General features: G+C 45.4%; 1 protein-coding gene across 1 annotated transcript in view; it reads left to right on the top strand.

Moving 5' to 3' along the window:
- Positions 1-18,127, top strand: part of TBC1D22A (TBC1 domain family member 22A) — a 559,372-nt gene that overhangs the window by 111,713 nt on the left and 429,532 nt on the right. Inside the window, exon 8 of the mRNA XM_019509364.1 lies at positions 4,770-4,884. Coding sequence (XP_019364909.1) covers positions 4,770-4,884 — 115 coding nt within the window. The remainder of the gene's footprint in view (positions 1-4,769; positions 4,885-18,127) is intronic.

Genomic DNA, 18,127 nt, shown 5'->3' with positions numbered 1-18,127 from the left:
AGCCAGGTTGGGGGGAGAGTGGGTGCTGGGGATGGGGAGGAAGGCAGCGGTGGTGGTGGTATCTTCTCCCCTGGAGGCAGCCGCAGTTGGTCCCCAGGCCCTGTGGTGGAGCCCCATGCCTCCAGCTGCTCATTGGGGGAAGGGGGCAGGGCAGCTGTGGGGTCTGATGGGGGATCCCGTCAGTATTCATGGATTTCGCCATTTGCTGGGCTCTCCAGAACGGATCACTGGTGAATTGTGAGGGGCTCCTGTATGTCTCATTTTTTTAAAATTGGTCATACACCAATTCTATGGAAATAGTAGAAAGGCAATTAATCCTACTGTGCTCATCTTGTGCTCTACCTGGCATGGTTTCCCCTTTGTCCAGTGAAAGACTGAGGCGGAGTAGTCATTCAGGAGTTTAGTTTTCTTCTGGTACCGATAACCAGCTCTCCTGAGTTGTTGAGTAATGGCCCCACAGTCCCATTTGTTTTCCTCCTGTTTCCTATGTATCTAAATAAGGATTTCTTGATGTCCTTGATTCCCATTGCTAATCTAAGTTCAGTCGGCATTTTAGCCTGTCTTATCTGTCTCTTACAAATGCGGGCTGTTGTGGAATAGTCCTCCTTGTGCCCGCCCTGAGCTTCTATTGTTTATAAGCCTCTTCTTTCTTAAGAGGACAGTGATTTCCCTGTTTAGCCAAGACGACTTCCTAGCCCTTCTGTTCACCTTTTCTCTGTGTGGGAATGGACTTCCTTTGTGCTTCAAGGATTGTGTCCTTAAGGAACAACCACATTTTGCCTTTGGTCCCTGGTCCCACAGCACTTGACCTACTAGGGAGCTGAGCTTGTTGATATTTGCATTTTTGAAGTCCAAGACTTCAATCCTATTATCTGTTTTGTCTACTTTACATCAGACAGTGAACATGATAATCTCATGGTCACTGTTGCCCAGACTTCCCTCTGTATTTAAGTTTGGTCACAAGACCATCTCCTTTGGTCAGGACCAAGTCTAGCAGGGTGTCGCCTCCAGTTGGCCCATGCACCTCCTGAATCAGGAAGAGCTGCTTGACACAGGTCAGGAAGAATTGTGACTGATCTAACTTGGCCGAGTGTTCCTCCAAGGAGGTGTCCGGGTAATTAAAATTGTCTGTGACGACCATGCCACGTGCACATGTGGCCTCACTCAATTCTTGGGTGAACTCCAGATAGAGTTCCTCCCCCTGCTTTGGTCATCTGTAGTATACACCTACAGTTAGATCTCTCTTGCTGCCCCCCCCTCCCCGCAGCTTGACCCAGAGGGTTTGAAACTGTTCATTTTTTGAGCCAATATCAGCCTCCAAGGAGGTGTGTACTGCTGTTTCACACAGAGATCAATGCCTCTACCTTTCTTTCACACCCGGTCCCTTCTATGCAGGGTGTTAGCCCTCTATAGCTACCTTCCAGTCATATGAGAAGTCCCACTAGATCTCTGTAATCCCTACTAGATCATACTGGAGAGTAGGATGGCTAGCTTCTCCTGCTTGTTCCTCATGCTCCTGGCGTTAGTGTATGGGCACCTGAGTCCTCCTACTGAGGCCTGTGTCTTCCTGTCCTGCTGATGGAGAACTGTTCCCTCAGTTCCTGCAAAAGGTGGCTCTCCTGGTGTCTCTATCTACAGGGTTTACTTGTATGTTGGTCTCTGGACATGTTTTGAATTTGTGTATCCCTGTCCCTCAGCAATCTTAGTTTGGTCTGGATGGCAGATGGGTCCCTCAATGCCCTGCAGGAGGGAGTCCTCCCCCCCCAACCAGGGGCAATGCATAGGGGGGTGAATAGGGGTGCATGTGCACCCCATGAGTGGTGGTGCACCCCCTACAAAAAGGTGCTGCTGGCACTCAGCGGTGCCTATGGGTGGTCGCCACTTGCTACCCTGCTGCCAACACCGCTGGCAGCATTGTGGGCGGTCCATGACCCCTGCTGGCTGGCGGTGTCTGCATGGGGTTGCTGACCCTTGGTCAATGTTCGCCACCCTCCCTCACCGCTGACAGAGCTGGTGGCATCTGCGGGAGCTCCTCCGCTTGCTGCTGCTGCTGCTGCCATGCTTCCGCTGCCACTGTGCCCCCCGGCTGCCGGGGGCATGAGCTTGTTCATGCCCACCCACCACCTTGCGCCTCTTTTTGGGGGTGGCAGCAAGCTGCTTATCTTCCTCTTCTGGTGTCACCATTGGAGCCTCCTCATGTATGGGGAGGGGAGTGTACCTGTTGTGCATGGCCAGGGGAGGAGCTGCTCTGGCCTTTCGTTTTCTGGAGCATGAGGTGACTTTCTTCCAGGTCGCTCCAGATGGGTCGTCTTGGTTAGCCATCACGTTGGCTACCATCTCAGTCTGTTTCTCCTCTACCTTCTGGAGAAGGGTCTAGCAGTAATTGTCAGTGAAGTCTTCATGGGCCCTGATGCTCCACAGCTGACATATCTCCTCCTCGAGCTCCCACACCTGGCCCTCCAGAGACTACACCAAGGAGCACACCCCATAAGTAGACCCATCATGAGTTGAGAGAGGTCACATTCTGATGGCATCTCAGGGGCCCCTCACTGGGCAGCCTGCTTGACTCAGCCAGTCTGTGCTGTGAGAGCACTGGTCCAGCCTCACCCCTGGGCTGTCACAGAGAGATGAAATTGAAGAGGCTTTGTCTCCTCCTTGCATGGCTCGGCATGTGGGAGGAACAGAGCCCTGCTGCTGCCTGGGTCCTCACTTCAGCTTGCTGGCTTGGGTTTCGGCAGGAGAGGGCCAGGCCAGGTCTAGATGGCAGGGGAGCTCCATTCCCCCCTGCGTGCCCAGCCCTTTGACTGCTGCTGCTGGGAGGTGTGCATGGCTTTTCACTGTGCTGGGACCTGGGGGTATGGGAATGGAGGCCCCCTCCTGAATGTCCCACTGGGTTTGCTAGCTCAGATCTTGGGGACAGCGTTCTGTCTAAGCTGCGCGGCATGTGCAGGTGTGCTCATGCTGTGCTGCCAGGGGCGTGCCTGCACGGCTGCACACATAATGCAGCTTAGAGGGAATGCTGCTTGGGGAGGGGGCTGGGCTGAGTCTGCACGGCAGGGGACTTTGTTTCCTTGCACTCTGCTTCCTGATGGCTGCAGCTTAGAGCTGTGTGGATTTTCACTGCGCTGGTGGTGGTAGTGGTGGGGAGGGCAATGGAGCCCTCCTGCCACATAGGCCCAGTTTGGCCCCCCCCCCTCAAACCAGCAAGCAGGGGGGGGAGGGGGCATGTGGCATGGGGTATGTTCCCCCCACGCCCAGTTCCCCATGCAACAGGAAGTCGGGCAGTTCTGAGCTGAAGCTGCCAGAAGGCTGGGGCAAAGGGGTGGGAGGCAGGTGGAGGTCCCCTGCCACGTTTACCTGCATCTCCCCCCAGGACCCGAGCTAGCAAGCTGGGGTGGGGGAGGAGTGTCCATGAAGCATGGGGGCTTCCTTTCCCCCCTCATCCTCCAGCTGCTGGTGCTGACAGCAGCCAGCCTACGGGGGCTGAGGGGGTTGGGGAGAGAGGGTCTGTGCTGGTCAGTCAGGGATGGCTGGCTGCTCAGTTGAACTCGGCATTTTTGGGAAGCCTCCTGGGAGTAGTTTGGGAGTGCCCCCAGCCTACTGGCCTCAGCTTGTGCAGGCAGGCTCTGAGCTCTCCTCCTCCTCCTGGCACTGAACAGCAGATGTTGATCCTGTTCACTCCCAACCTAATCTAGAGTGCTTTGAGTAAAGTGTGATACTTAAAGTGCTTCTGCCTTGGGCTCTTTGAATGCCTGTACTTAGTCAAATCTCGCTGGTCAGTGTATGAGTCCCAGGTGGATGGACTGGACCCATCACATTCTTCTGTATTGCTCAAAGTAGCCATGTTAACATGGTAGGAGAAGAGCCCCAGTCTGCTTGATTACAACATGAATCACTGCAAGGTTTTTTTTTCTTTTTTTCCTTTTGTTCTCTCGACTGAAGCACTAGAAGCGTTGTACTTATTGGGATCCCATCTTCATTGTCACTATTCTGTATCTGTGGGGTTTTTGTCCCAGAAAGATCATGGAAGAAAGAACATGGGAGAACCATCTTTATTACCAGCAGTGAACTAACCTTAGTATTAAGCAGACCAGCAAGCAGCAACATGATAATGGAGTTTGGGCAGTATCTTGTGCTGGTGAAGTACAGAATATATATATAGACACTCAATTCACAGCAAGAACTAATTACAGTAAAGAACTAATAGTCTTGCTACTGCCCTTGGCGGAGGGTCTGGGACATCACCTTGTTTAGACTCTATTTTTCCAGGAGGATTTACTTGGTCACAGTCAGCCATGACTTTGGAAATATTTTTTTCCTACGTTTAACCTTCCAAAAATAAGGTGTGCATTTTATTTAGGAGTGTTTTGTATATAGTTCTTCAATATTTTTTGTCTTTGGAGGTGGGGAGGTCATGGAAAGGTGATGTAAAACTTTTTGGGGAGGAGGGTGTGAACATTTTTTTTCTCTTCTAAATGTGCTGATGAACAAAGTTCCTTTTGTAACCAATTAACTATGTGTGAGGTTGGCGTTAGCCTGTGCTAATATCCTGAAGATACTGTCTTTTAAATAACTGAGAAACGTAATTAACGTTGACACTACATTATTAATACCAGTGTTAATTTATGCTTCTATATGCATGCTCTTTATGCTAGGGACTGTCTGATATTAAATTTGTCCTTGTATGTTTTTAAATGACTTGTTGTAAATGTGCTTAGTTGTTTGACAAATTGCTTTCTTCATAATTTCTTTAACTTTTTCCCCCGTAGATCTTTGAACGAATTTTGTTTATCTGGGCAATACGGCATCCAGCCAGTGGATACGTTCAGGGAATAAATGATCTAGTTACTCCTTTTTTTGTGGTCTTCATGTGTGAATATATAGGTAAGATTTGCCACAATACTTTATTATGTGTTGGTTGGGATTTTAATATTATTTGCAGATTAATCTGTTTGGTCAGTGTTACTGTATATTATCTGCCTCTTTTAAATATACTTTTATATTATTTACATCTAAACTGTTTGTTTAAAATAGGTGGTGTACAAAATTATTGATTTGTATAGATTAAGGCCTTCGTCCAATAACTTGATTAATGTAGGTATCTAGTTGACTTTAAGAGTACTCTAAACCTTCCTCCATGTATAGTCCTAATGAAGTTTTAGAAGGAATTCCGGTATATATCAGATTGCTGAAGTTGGACTGAAACTGCTTAGGGTATAGCCTAATGTTCTTCCATAATGTGTAATTTAATCTTCATATGATTATTAAGAAGAGGGCATCTGAGTGTTGTTTTTAAATGGACTGTTTTTTCTGTATAAGGTCCAAGAATATTTTTTCTATTGCTATTATAATTTACATTATGTGATCTAGCTAAATCAGTACCAATAAGTTATTGTAAAAGTTGACTGGCTTATGCTTTCATAAGTCACCTGTACATCACAGATCTTCACTTTTCTGTTCTGAGTTCCTAAACTATTTTCTTGCTTATGCTGTATAGACTATTAAACAAATTGAAGTAACCATAAAGTTTGAGAAGCTGTAGGAGCAGAATAATAAATAGAATAAATAACCATTTCCATTCTATTTGATTTCCTTTCAAATATGTGTATAATGAAAACAATTACTATGCATGCATAAATTTATGTGGATCATTAATTGTTCTGTTGATTTTTCTGAGTTTGTAGATATTGTGCAACTAATTTCACTCCTCTGTCTGAGATGTCCATCAATGTCTTAATCTAGATTGATTAGATTTAATGGGGGAGAGATTACCCTTGAGTGGATGAAAGACTATCCATTTACTGATTTGCATGGCAACACCTCCATTTCTTTGTTTCATTTTTTCTTTCAGTGGAAATCTTTTCATTGCTAAGCAACTAATGAGTACTACTGATGCTTACTCCCTAATCATCTCTTAAGTAGGGTAGAGGCCTACTCCTGAGAGTGCTTGCAGTTTCTGCCTTTTACTCCCTCATTTGACAGATAATGAAAATGTTCTTAATGATCCTAGAACAGTAGGTTCTCTGTTGGTAGACTTTAGAGTTGTTAATTGAAATAAGAAGTTCAAATGAGATGTGATTAGAGAATTGATATTCCATGTTAAATAGACCATTTAATTAATATGGTAAATAAGTTTGTCTTTACCACCAACTTACATTGTGAGACCCTACTGATCCCTAATGCATTTGCTTGAAAGTCAGTATGATGGAATCGGAGAACATGATATTTTTTCAGTAATTGTCTTGGGGAGGTGCGGGTATGGGGGAGGGAATGGTTATTCTAAGAGTTTTTCTACAAATGAAAAGATGTGCATGCACGAACTGCATTTTAAATGTCTTTGTCGCATGTTGAACTATAATAGAAATAATATTCAAGTGACTTATTTTCCCTGGTATTTAGTCTTGAATATTATTAACCTTAAATATAAAAAAGACCCAGTCCTCCAACTTGAATTAAAATAAATAAATAAATACATAAATATTGGGTTCTTTTTTGTCATACTGGTTTCTTAACTTTTGTTACGTATTCCAGTTACATGTTCATGGGTAGAATCTGTCATTTTAGTCACGTGTCTTCATCTTGGAAGAAATACACCAAAAATCTTGCAGTTCATGATAAGAGTGAGAGTTGGCAACACCAACTGTTTAATCTTATTGGAAATTAGAGTTGAAAGAGCAAGTTATGACATTACAAAAGTATCCTAGCAAAGTCCGTTTGAATCTAATTTGCAAGATATAAATAAAATAATGGAGTTCAATAATATTTCTGTAACTCAAACTGTTAAAATGTGTAATGTCCCATGGAGTACAAAGTCACCTTTTAAACACACACACGCGCACGCACACACACGTGTGTGTGTGTTCCTTCAAGTATGAAATGGGAGATCTTTATGATGCTCTTATTTGAAAGTTCAAATTTTTGCAAAATGTGGGAACCATTGTGTGTTGTTTTACTTGATAACCAGATCAATAGGCATCAATCTTTTTGGCAGCTGTGCCACTCCCATTCACTTCCTATAAGTAATGTGCTCCTATACTTTCTGTTTCCTGCCTGTGTTCCCTGATGGTTTGTTGGTCTGCTTTCTGCTCTTAACCCATCCACCCCTGTTCCCTCCCTTATTTGCCATGTGCCACACAGAGGCTGCCCGTGTCACTTGTGGCATCTGTGCTACCCTTGACCTATGCAACACAATTAGGAAATATTCTGTAATTTTTGGAATGAGGGGAGTTTTGTTCAGTTAATTTCTCTGCAAGGGCTATTCTTTTGTAAACTTGGGACTTAATCTACTCTGGGGTGGTTTAGTTTGCATTAAACCTAGTGTATATACATTGAAATGACTAGTTTCTATAGGATACAATTTTTAGTCTATATAAATTGGTCAGATTATAGGTATTTTATTCTCTTGCTTAAAAATTATATTTTGTTTACTACACACTAATTTAACGAGGACTAATGTTCTTGTTTGACAGTCGTTTAACTGCCATGCCACCCTGATTGGCATCCTGCCAGGATTGATTTGTGCCCCTTCTAACTGCTGTGTGATTCTCTTGACCATTATAATCTTTCTGTTTTAAATGCTCATTTGTCATCAGGATTGGGCCATTCGTGAGGTCAGATTAATCACTCCATAATTAGTATTTTTAGATTGTAGTACTGTGCCATGCTTTGTGTAGCTGCTAGGAGCCATGCAGAAGTCCTGGATCTACTCATTGTGTATGGAGAGATGGAAGTTTAGGAAGCCTTTGAAGGCTATCCCCAATAATGCTGTGCACAGCTATTGAAAAAGGGATGTTTGAGTGGTATGTAAATGTGGGATACTTGCAACATTAGATCAAGAGCAGTGAGCTGGAATCCTGTTCCCTTTCCCCTTTCAGTATATCAGATTTTGATAACATATTTAACATGGAGATAGGACATTGGGAAAGCTGAGTACTTTTGAAATGAGTTTGTCTTGTGGTTTGCTGAATACTTTGCTTAAAGTTCCATCTTTCATGACATGGTGGAAGTTATATTTAGCTGCAATGTATAAAAGAGTTCACCTCACTTTATCATAGTATGTTAAGGGAGATATTTTATATAAAGTTTTCTATCTTAGGCGTTTTTGTGTTACAAAGCATAGCATTTTGCAGTAAATAAATTCTGTTTCAGATATAGGTTAAAATACATTGTGATAATAAGTCATCATTAAGATAGGGGGCATAGGATATTAAGGCAAACATTTTAAAGAGTAATTGCAAAATTCTATTTGTGTCATGGCTGTGGGAAGAAAGTAAGGTACAGAAAGTGTTCTGTTAATGGCTGTAACAGTAGAAGGCCCAGATACGATCTTGTTTGTTCTAGAGCAGGTAGTTCTGTTTCATCCTCCTATGTTTCATGGGGAAAAACATTAATTCATAAGTCTAGGGAAGAATATCACTTCATATGTTGTTGGCCTTCTTTTAGCCTTCTTAAATTCTTGCTGTCTGTTTCTTGCCTTGTCCTTTGGTGTAAGGAGTATCTGCAGAGTTGTGATACATATGTAGTTACTGACCTGGCTTCCTAACCATTTTCACCCTATGTTTCCTTAAAATCTCATGGGAAGATCACTCATCCAAATCCGATTGGTCACAAAGTTTCTAACGTGAGTGGATGAGCTCTGTGGCGGACCAGTAGAGGGAGCTCCTGCTTTGAGCCACCCACCTCGCTGTGCCCGACCACCTTCCAGGCTCCAAGTGCCTCCCTGGGGGTGCCTCATGTCTGGCTGACCCCCTTCCTGGACCACACCTGCTAGCCTGGGGTAAAAATCGCCACCACCCAGGGCTGGGCTTGATTCTGGCTCTGTGTCCTGTGGGTAACACAGGCCTAGTAGCCCTTGAAGATACTTGTGTCTCACTTCAAGCACTTGGGGGTGCTTCCCTCAGCAGGAAGCACAAGTAGTGGTCTCCGTTAGTCAGCCAAACCAAGGGGACCCCAAGGCATAATCTAGACCCACACCCGATAAGTCTCCCATGCTAGGTACAAAGGAGAACTTTATTGGTTACGAGGGGTAGGGTTACAACAGGGTACAGGGTAGAGCAATGTCAGAGAAATCCCATAGAGCAAACTGGCATGGCTGGGTAGCCTTTGATCACACATCTGAGTTACTGTAAGCTTTATAGCTAGTTAGATCTTGGGTAGCTTACTCACAAGTATCAGCCAGAGGCAAGTGGAGATTCCCTCTGGAGACAGGAAGTTCCTTGATCATGAATTTTGAGAGAGAGAGAGCAAATTTCAGATAGTCCAGCTCTTCTTTCTCTGAGTCTTCCTTATGGTTGAGGAAGAGAGCCATGGGACTCTTCAGCCTGGAAAAGCGCAGGCTCAGGGGGGACCTGATGGCGCTTATAGGTACATAAGGGGTCTACATCAGGACCTGGGAGAATGTCTGTTCACCAAAGTGCCCCAAGGAAAAACAAGGACCAATGGTCATAAACTCCTTCAAGACCAATTTAGGCTGGACATAAGAAAACATTTCTTTACTGTCCGATCCCCCAAGACCTGGAATAAACACCCTCCAGAAGTGGTGCAGGCACCTACTCTGGACTCATTCAAGAAATGCTTGGATGCTTATCGTGCTGGGATCCTTTGACCCTAGCTGACTTCCTGCCCCTGGGGTGGGGGCTGGACTTGATGATCTTTGAGTCCCCTTCCAGCCCTAACGTCTATGAAATCTAAGAAAATACTGCTTACCAGTACTGCAGATCATCTTAATTAATCACCAAACACCCACCTGCTTAGATAAACTTGTGAGCACTACGCAGAGGCTATAATACAGGGAAAGCAAGGTGGAAAATGATTTTACCCCTCAATAGCTTCATAATACTGAGAAAAGTGTATGTCAGGGGTAGGCGACCCTTAGCATGGGTGCCAGAGTGGGGCATGTGAAGGTATTTTGCTTGGTGCACATGCCTCGGTACAGATGGAAAGGAAGAGACCAGGGTTGTGCTGCCAAAACGAGGATCGAGTCCCTTGCTTTCTGCCCCTGACATGTAAACATCTTGCAAGCTGAGGTTGAGGGTGTTTTTGGCACTCTGCCCAAAAATGTTAGTGACCCCTGGTCTATGAGGGGGCATCTCAAAGCTGAGGGAGAAAAAAATCTTCCCTTAATGGTTGTGGAAACTGAACAAAGGAGAAAAACTGCTGTTATTTTTTCTTGCATTTCGCAGGCTCTGCAGCTTAGCTGCCCTCATCAACATCTCAACATGTGGGAAGCCTGAGTTGGGGAAGAAAGAGAAAATTAGAGGAGGAAAAGTTGGAGATCTTCAAAGAGCCTCAAAGAAATGAAGTCAGGCAGCCCAGGAATAGAGGGGGTGCCTTAAGATTGAGAAAAGAGGACATGGAACTGGTTTAAGAGGGTCTTATCGTGACCCCTGAGCTGGTGAGAAAAGCTTCATAATACTGGGTGGGTCTGTGTGCAAAGGCATAAACAGACAAACAACTTTACTGGAAAACTTACTTAGCAAAGCAGACAACCTTCATGCAGATCCTGTACTTGTAGAAGTTGGTTTGGTGGAGAGCATCAGCTTGATCCATGGATGCCAACTTATAGCTCCTTTCTTTTCCTCATAGGACTTAACATAGGGATAAAAGTGGTTTCTGGAAGGTCATCTTTGAATACTGTAGCAGGTCTGGTGCTGGGGTGGCAAAGTCACCCTCTAGCAGCTGCCTGGATCTCACCTTGCTTGCACCCTTTGGCCTCTCAGAGTTCCACCCTATTATCCTGCTTTGGCAGAGGTGACCCGAGCAGGGTGCGGGACCCAGGGCAAATCAGCCCATGTGGGGCCCTGCCCCTGCTTTGATCCTGGACCCAAAGAAGCTGCTGCTGCCATTGGCAGCAGCGGTATTAGCATTAGGGGTGGGGGTAGCAAGTGACGATGTGGAGCCACTGCTCTGCCCAGCTCCATGCTGCCGCCGCTTCGCCCAGCTCCGTGGGGCCCCCCAAAGTGGGGCCTGGGGCAGTCACCCCGATTTGCCCTCCCCTAGGGACAGTTTTGTGCTTTGATGTTATAATTGGACAGGGAGGCTGCCCCTAGAGGATGGGGGTGGGGGGGTGCTTCAGGTCTTGGGTCCTTGTCTGGGCTGAGGCTCACTGTCTTTGGCCCACTTTACTTTGACTGGGCCCCTTTGCCTGAGGTTTGTGGGCCCCAGCTCCAGCCTTGCCCTTTATGGACTCTGGGCCTCTTGGCCCCAATTTTGCCTTTCTCAGTCTCTGGGTTTCCATGCCCAGTCTTTTCAGTCTTACCACAGGCCTTCCACTGACAGCAGTGCCCCCTCTTCCTCCCCTTGAGGGGTTTAGGACTTGGGGTTCCCCTGGTGCCCTTCTCTGTGGCTTCCTCTTCCCCTACAGCCACAGCCTGGTCCTCCAGTCCAGCTTCAACACAAATGGAAAAATATGAGCATCCACTTCCACACAAAAGGTTTCCCCAACCCTGAGTCAACACCACAGTCGCAATGAGCTTCAACGCCATGGCTAAAATGCTTACCCCTGCTGACTGGTTGTGCAGGGGCTTCCTTTCAGCTTTCCTGCAGTCTGAAGTCCTTCCTCTATGGCCAGACAGGACCCTCTCCTCCCTGGATACTGTTCCTTGCAGCCTACAGAGTCAGACCTTCTCCCTTACTTCATGTGATGTATTTATATGCCTTTAACCCCCTTTCTGGTCACCTGACTTGCTACTGCTGCCCCAGACCTGTTAATTGCTAGCTGTACTGTGTTGGCCACACCTGGGGCAGGCAACCATTTTATTAAAGGGCCATCTTCCCTTGTCAGTTTCTCCATGGGGCTGGAGCCAGCCAGCTTTTCCCTGGCTCCCTCTCTGCTTCAGTGATGGGGTAGGGCCTCCATTAAAAATACCCAGACACATGTAGGGGCTAGAGGTTTTTTTCCCCACTTCATTTGGATTCCCAAAGTACCTGGAAAATGACCAGGCAGGAAACCCACCTCTAAGTTGCAAGGCCAAAGTTTTGTGCATTTTTATTTTCATATGCTGTGAACTTTACTGATAAGTTGAACTGTATGTTAAATTCCACTATGAAACTTTTGCTTTTGTCTAACTTTGTAAGTTCTCAACTATGAAATTGCAGTCTTCATATTTAACAATTTCATGAGAGTTCATAAAAATATTCATGAAGTACTCATGAAATATGCCATGAAATGTTTATGAAATATTCATGAAGTATATATTGAAAATTACATCAAGCCAAACTAAATAAACAAAGAATCAATAAAATATAAGCCTAAAATAAAAAGCAGCCCCTATACAATATTTAGTGAAACTGCATAAAATTTCCTGAAGTGGTCAGTTTTAACACCTAACACTGTTTATTAAATATCATGAGTACTGCTATAGAAATTTAACAGCAGTATTCAGACAATTTAAACAAAACATAAGGAAAACATCACAGCCCAGAGTTCAAGATAATATGCTAAAAGAAAGTCACGTACATACATAATTGTACTAAAGCCCAGTAACCAAGTGTGAAAATGCAGTTCTCATTTTAATAATCTCCATGAAATGTCATGAACTAGTTCCTAAAATTCTTATAAATATTCATGAAATGTTTGAAATACTGATATGGTATGAATGACAAATTATACGAAGAAGAATACATAAGCACAAACTCAGTTACATTTCAGTTCTTCCTGTCTTCATTTAGGAATATAAAATATTGTAGGGCATGTGGGTATTTTGGAGAAGCTGTCTTGCTTGGCTATTTTTAGTGTTCTGAAAGTCTCTAACCCTCAATCCTAGGCATTGGTGAGATGCTCTCCTTTTGCTGTCACAAATCAGGAACACACACAATGCAGTTATAAACCAAAGCAGGTGTTTTCAGCCGCGTGTAAACTTGTCATTAGATGGTGCAGTGACACTTTCAATTTCTGAGGTGCACTCCACTTTGATCCTACAGAGGTTTGGTAATAAACTGTTTCTTTCTAAAATGTTTGCAGGATTAAACTGTTCCTTTGACAGACATTCAAAAAGCCTGAGACTGATTTGATTCAGCTTTTGCAGGCTAGTCTAACCTGGCTAGGCTGAACTGGTTTGTAACTGTACAGACATCCCCTGTGGACTGAAAAAATGCAGGCAGATACCTGCAGTGGCTCAGGCTGGAAGCTGGGGGTGCTGCCTTCCATCCCTTTCCTTCTACAGTGCTGAGCTGAGGTGGGGTGTGGCCAGGCCCTGGCAGGATGCTCTAATTAGGGAGAGGTTTCCCTTTTCCCTCCCCAACCCCTCATGCTTCTGGCCAGGAGGGAGCCAGCAGGGAGTTGATAATAGAGCATTTAGTTACACAGCAGGGAGTTCCACAGGGAGTTGTCAGCATTTATCAGCCCATCAACAAAAAAGCCTTTCTCATTAGTTCAAGCTTTTCTTAAACAGCTTTTTCCAAGGAAGGAATGGAGAGACATTACCAGCTACCTGTTGATCAACTCCAAAAAGCCCTAAGTGGACACTGTCCTGTCTGCCTTAGTCCTGTCTACCACAGCACAGACTGTAGCCAACATGTGGTATGCTAGGTAATGCTGAGAGGTGTCTGTGTAAAGCGGGGGGGGGGGTTCCCTGCCTGAGCAGGAGGAAGCCATGCTGTACCTGCAGTCTCTGCTGGAGCTCCAGCCAGGGAATGGCGGGGTGGGACCAGCCCTGCTGGGCTGGAGCAGAGAGCAGAGTCCTGCCCAGGGCTGCAAAACGTCTGGGATGCTGGAGGACTGGCTTAAGTTAAACCAGGAAGGGGTCTGGGACAAACATTGCATAAACTGGTTTGACCCAAATCAGTTAAGTCTGATACGGCATTCAACCAGGTTTCTCTCAAACTGGTTTCAGCCCTTTTCAGACTGGTTTATGTGCACTGAACATGTGTTCTGTTATGAGTTTAAACCAGTTTCTGATCAGTTAAACTGGTCTATGTGTAACATCTGTCCCTAGTCCTACAGTTTCAACAGTCTGCACACCTGGAATATTGAACTGACTACTAGCAGTTGGAGATAGTGATGGCCACATGGTCTTGTGATAGTGGTAGCGCAAGCCCAGGAATATTGTTGTACTGAGTAAAAGGGGATAAAGTTCTTTCTGAAGCAGCTGGTTATTGATGTCCTTTTCATCTTCCCTTTGATGGTGTTGCTGGGAAAAGCTGCTTGCTAGCAAGTTGCTGACTTGTAAAGCTGTAGCCACAGCTTTGTGGTGAGGTGCATTGTTCTATATGTACTGACTGAGAAGTTAGAAAAAGGCGGTGGCCAGAGAAAGAAATGGATGAATGAGAAGCATAGAAGTTTGAGTTTGATCCAGGTCCCATATTTTTTGTTGATTCTGACTGGCTTCTGCTCTGATCTCACAGTGGGTAGAGCCAAATAATGGGCATAGGATCTTGGGATGCCTTTCCAGAATGCTGCATACACAATACAGAGGAAGGTCCCTGCTTTGTGGAAGTACAAATTTAGATCCCAGAAGAAAGCTGCTGATCATGTGGATGCTGTCATGGATTATCTAATTTTCAACAGTTTGTGTGCCATTGCTTGGGTTTAACTGACTTTCCTCCTGTTGTGTGTAGTCAGGTCCTCACGCTTTTTAATCTAGTTTTTAATTACCCAGTGTAAGAAAGTTTTTACCACTTCACTTGGAAACAATTTTTTTTTGGCCAGTCTTTTTTTTTTTTTTCTTCATACCCACTGAGTATTGAATATATGAAGTCATTGCACATTTGATTCTCACTTGAAACCCACCCACACATTATATTGACCTCCCTGTTTGAGTCATTTTCAGTGAATGGTATTTGAGTATATCTACATTAGAGAGACTGCAGGCATAGCAATGCTGACAGAGGGTCCCTAGTAGAGATGAAGTACAACTACAGTCTTCTCGCATATACATGTCCTGCCCCTCCCATCCCCCTAAACAAGTGCTGGAAAATGAATTGTGCATTATGTGTGATAAAGTATTGTAAGAGCAGGTCCCACTGCTTACCGGCTGAAACAAAGTAAAATCTCCAGCAGACTACAGGGAGCAGAACAGTGAGCAGGCTCAGCTCCCTAGCTGTTGTTACTCAGTTATTTATTACAAGGAAAGTATTTTTTTCCTTTTTTGCCATTCAAAACAGGTTGTGTACTCTATTTTGTTGTATGTGAGAAAATGCAGTATACCACCTACCTGAATATAGGAGAAGTCACAAAAAGCACTTTGCAGTCAACACAACTGTATCCACAATGAGGGCATTTCCATGTTGGCTGGACAATATTTGATTTATCTCAGACCCTTTCCTGGCAGAGCCATCTTATCAGTTAACTTTGTAGTGTACACAGTGCCTTTTTCTCTAGAAAATTAATTCCAACAAAGGTTGAAAAAATAATGCCCGTCAGTTGAGAGCAAACTATTTACACCCCGGGTAATTATGCACAGAAAAATCCAAAATTATGTGCTGAGTCCCAGGGGCTGCACATGGTGACATGGAGCCAGTTCAGCCTAGCCCATTGGTTCACACCTTCAGACCTTACCAGGCTGGTTCTGTGCTAGCATGTGGGGTTTGTGGCACTGTAGGTGGGAGCTGCACACCATCAGACTGGGCAGGCTCCATGCCTCCATGTATGGTTTCTTGCTGGAGTGCTGGAAGTCCCACATGGAGGCACAGAGCCAGCTCAGACCAATGGTGCATGGCTCTCTGTCCCGTGGGCCCCGTGCTTCCATGTGGGGCTTTCAGCACTCCGGCGTGAAGCCGCATGTGGAGGCACAGAGTTGTGTGCCATTGGTCTGGGCTGGCTTCATGTCTCCATGTGAGACTCTCTGCTGGGGTGGTGGAAGCCCCACATGGAGGCATGGAGCTGGCCGGCCTGACTTGATGGTCCACAGCTCCCTACTGCAGTGCTATGAGCCCCATGTGCTGGCATGTAGCCGGCCTGGTTTGGGTTGAATATGTGTGCTAGTGATGGCTGGGTTGGCTCTGTGCTGCTACACGCAGCCCCTGGGACTTGGCTGAGGTTGCAGTCCACCAAGGGGCTCTGCCTGCTACAGCGATGACTACTCTGAGGGCCCTCTGCTTGCTACTGCTGCCGCCAGCGCTGGCAGGGGCTGTGGAACATGAGGGGGTATGGCAGGGAATCCCACACCCCCCCACACACGTCTGCATGACCACCCAGAAACCCCATGTCCACTCCCCCTCCTGCAGGCAGAAGCTCCCCTCCCCACTGACCAGCTGTTGAGTCTCATGCTACCACGCTCGGTGCCTTCCAGCAGTCCAGGTAGGAGCCCTGCGGAGTTGGAAGCACAGAGCCCACCCAGATTAAATTATGAAAAATTATACAATTATGTGCAGTTATACTTTTTATGTGCAGATTTGCTGGGGCGCATAATTGAATAATTCCCCATGTATAACTATCCAGTCTGAAAGGTATGCTCCCGTTTCCTTTACAATGTGGAAGGCAGCAGTAATTGACCAGATGCTGTTACGGTCCCTTTTTACCCCCATTCATCTCTGTGTGGTCGTAGGAACAAAAAAGAAAGTGGCAGAAGTTCTTGTGAAAATGTCCTATGGGGGGCAGGTACTTCTTTACTGCCATTTCAAGGTCTCTTAACAGCAAAAGTTGCTAGGACAAGCAGGGAGGGGACTGTTACTTGGTTTGGGTCTTTGGCATTGGATTGTTTAATGTCCTTAGTACATGTAGCTGTGAAGTAGACCCATACCTGTAGTGCCTTGTAGAAGCCAGCCAGATGAGATTGGAGCCAGTGCTGATGTGGGTTGTCAGTGCCTCTTTTCAGGAGTGTAGGGTACCAGATATTCTTAATGTAATGATATAAATTGTAATTCTTTGAGTTGGGAGACAGAAGATGGTTCCTGAATTAGGGAGTAGGTAATCATTTAGAGAAGGAGGATAAAGGAGTGCAGAAGCTTGTCTACTGCATTAAAACTTGTGCACATTAAAACTTGTTTAGTTCTTTTCATTCATGCTTGACTCTTTAATGGACATGATGAGCACTATGCTTGAGTCTCTAATTTTCCAGCCTATTCAGAAAAATATCACTTGATGTTCACTCCATAGCTAGCAACTGCCCTATTTCCAGCCTCCCTTTTTGCAGAGAAAGGCTGTTGAATGGATATTCACCTGACAGCCCATGTGGATCTGTACTCTACCAGATTCCTTGACGGCAGTCAGTTTGGCCTTCCTTCTAGATATGGTATGGAGACTGTGTTTACGTTGTTGATCAATAATCTTTGCTGGCGATCAACAGGGGAAAATGTATCCTGTTACTTCTACAAGTACTCAGACATCATCACCCTTTTCAACCTCTCTTTCCTATGAGGGAGGTTAAGAGGGGTCCTGCACATACCCGCATACCTATGAGTTCATGTAAGCATGGTATCAATACCTCATGGTCAACTGTATCAAAGACTGTTGAAAAATCTAGTACATTTGGGACCTTCCCTACAAGGTGTCTTAAGGTTCCATCCTCTTGCGCCTCACGTTCATCATGCATCTGAGGCTGCTTGGAATGGTCATATGAAGTTTGAGGTGCCATCCATAGGTTTATAACATTCAGCCCAGTTCCTGATTGTATGCGTGTTAAACAGTTGAAGCTGAATTCAGAAATGATAGAGGTGGTGGTGGTTGGCAGAATTAATGACTTTGGGGTAGGGGAGGAAGGGGTTCAGCCTCCTTTAGTCACTCAAGTTTGTTACCTTGGGTTGCTCCTGGATCCTTTGATGCACCTTGATTCTGTGGTGGTGGTGGTGGCCAGGAGTGCCTTTTGCCAGCTCCACTTGTTGAGAAGGCTGCAATCCTTTCCTTCAGATCCAGAGTTGGTCACCACCATCCTTACTGCCATGTCATAATCCTGAGGTTTAGACCGTTGTCGTGCTCCTGTGTGGGGCAGCCCTTGACTGTTTGGTAGCTGGAGCAGGTGGCTGCCAGTAGCTTTCTGGGCATAATGCAAGGTGGTGATTTTGATCTGTAAAGGCTAAATGACCTTTGCCCTACACGTCTAAGGCGTTCCTTCCTTCCTTATGTTTTATGACAATTTCTGAAGTCAGCCAAGAGCAACCTTCTGCAAGGTCCATCTGTGTGCCAAGTTTGGAGGCAAAAACATTGGTAGGCTTGGTAGTTGCTCCTCAGCTTTAGACCCCCCCCCCCCCC

Source organism: Gavialis gangeticus, unplaced genomic scaffold (assembly GCF_001723915.1).
Source record: "Gavialis gangeticus isolate Ggan-Ray unplaced genomic scaffold, GavGan_comp1, whole genome shotgun sequence".
NCBI classification, from domain to species: domain Eukaryota; kingdom Metazoa; phylum Chordata; order Crocodylia; family Gavialidae; genus Gavialis; species Gavialis gangeticus.
The sequence above is the reverse complement of the archived record's forward strand: the minus strand, read 5'-3'. Positions and strand labels throughout refer to the sequence as shown.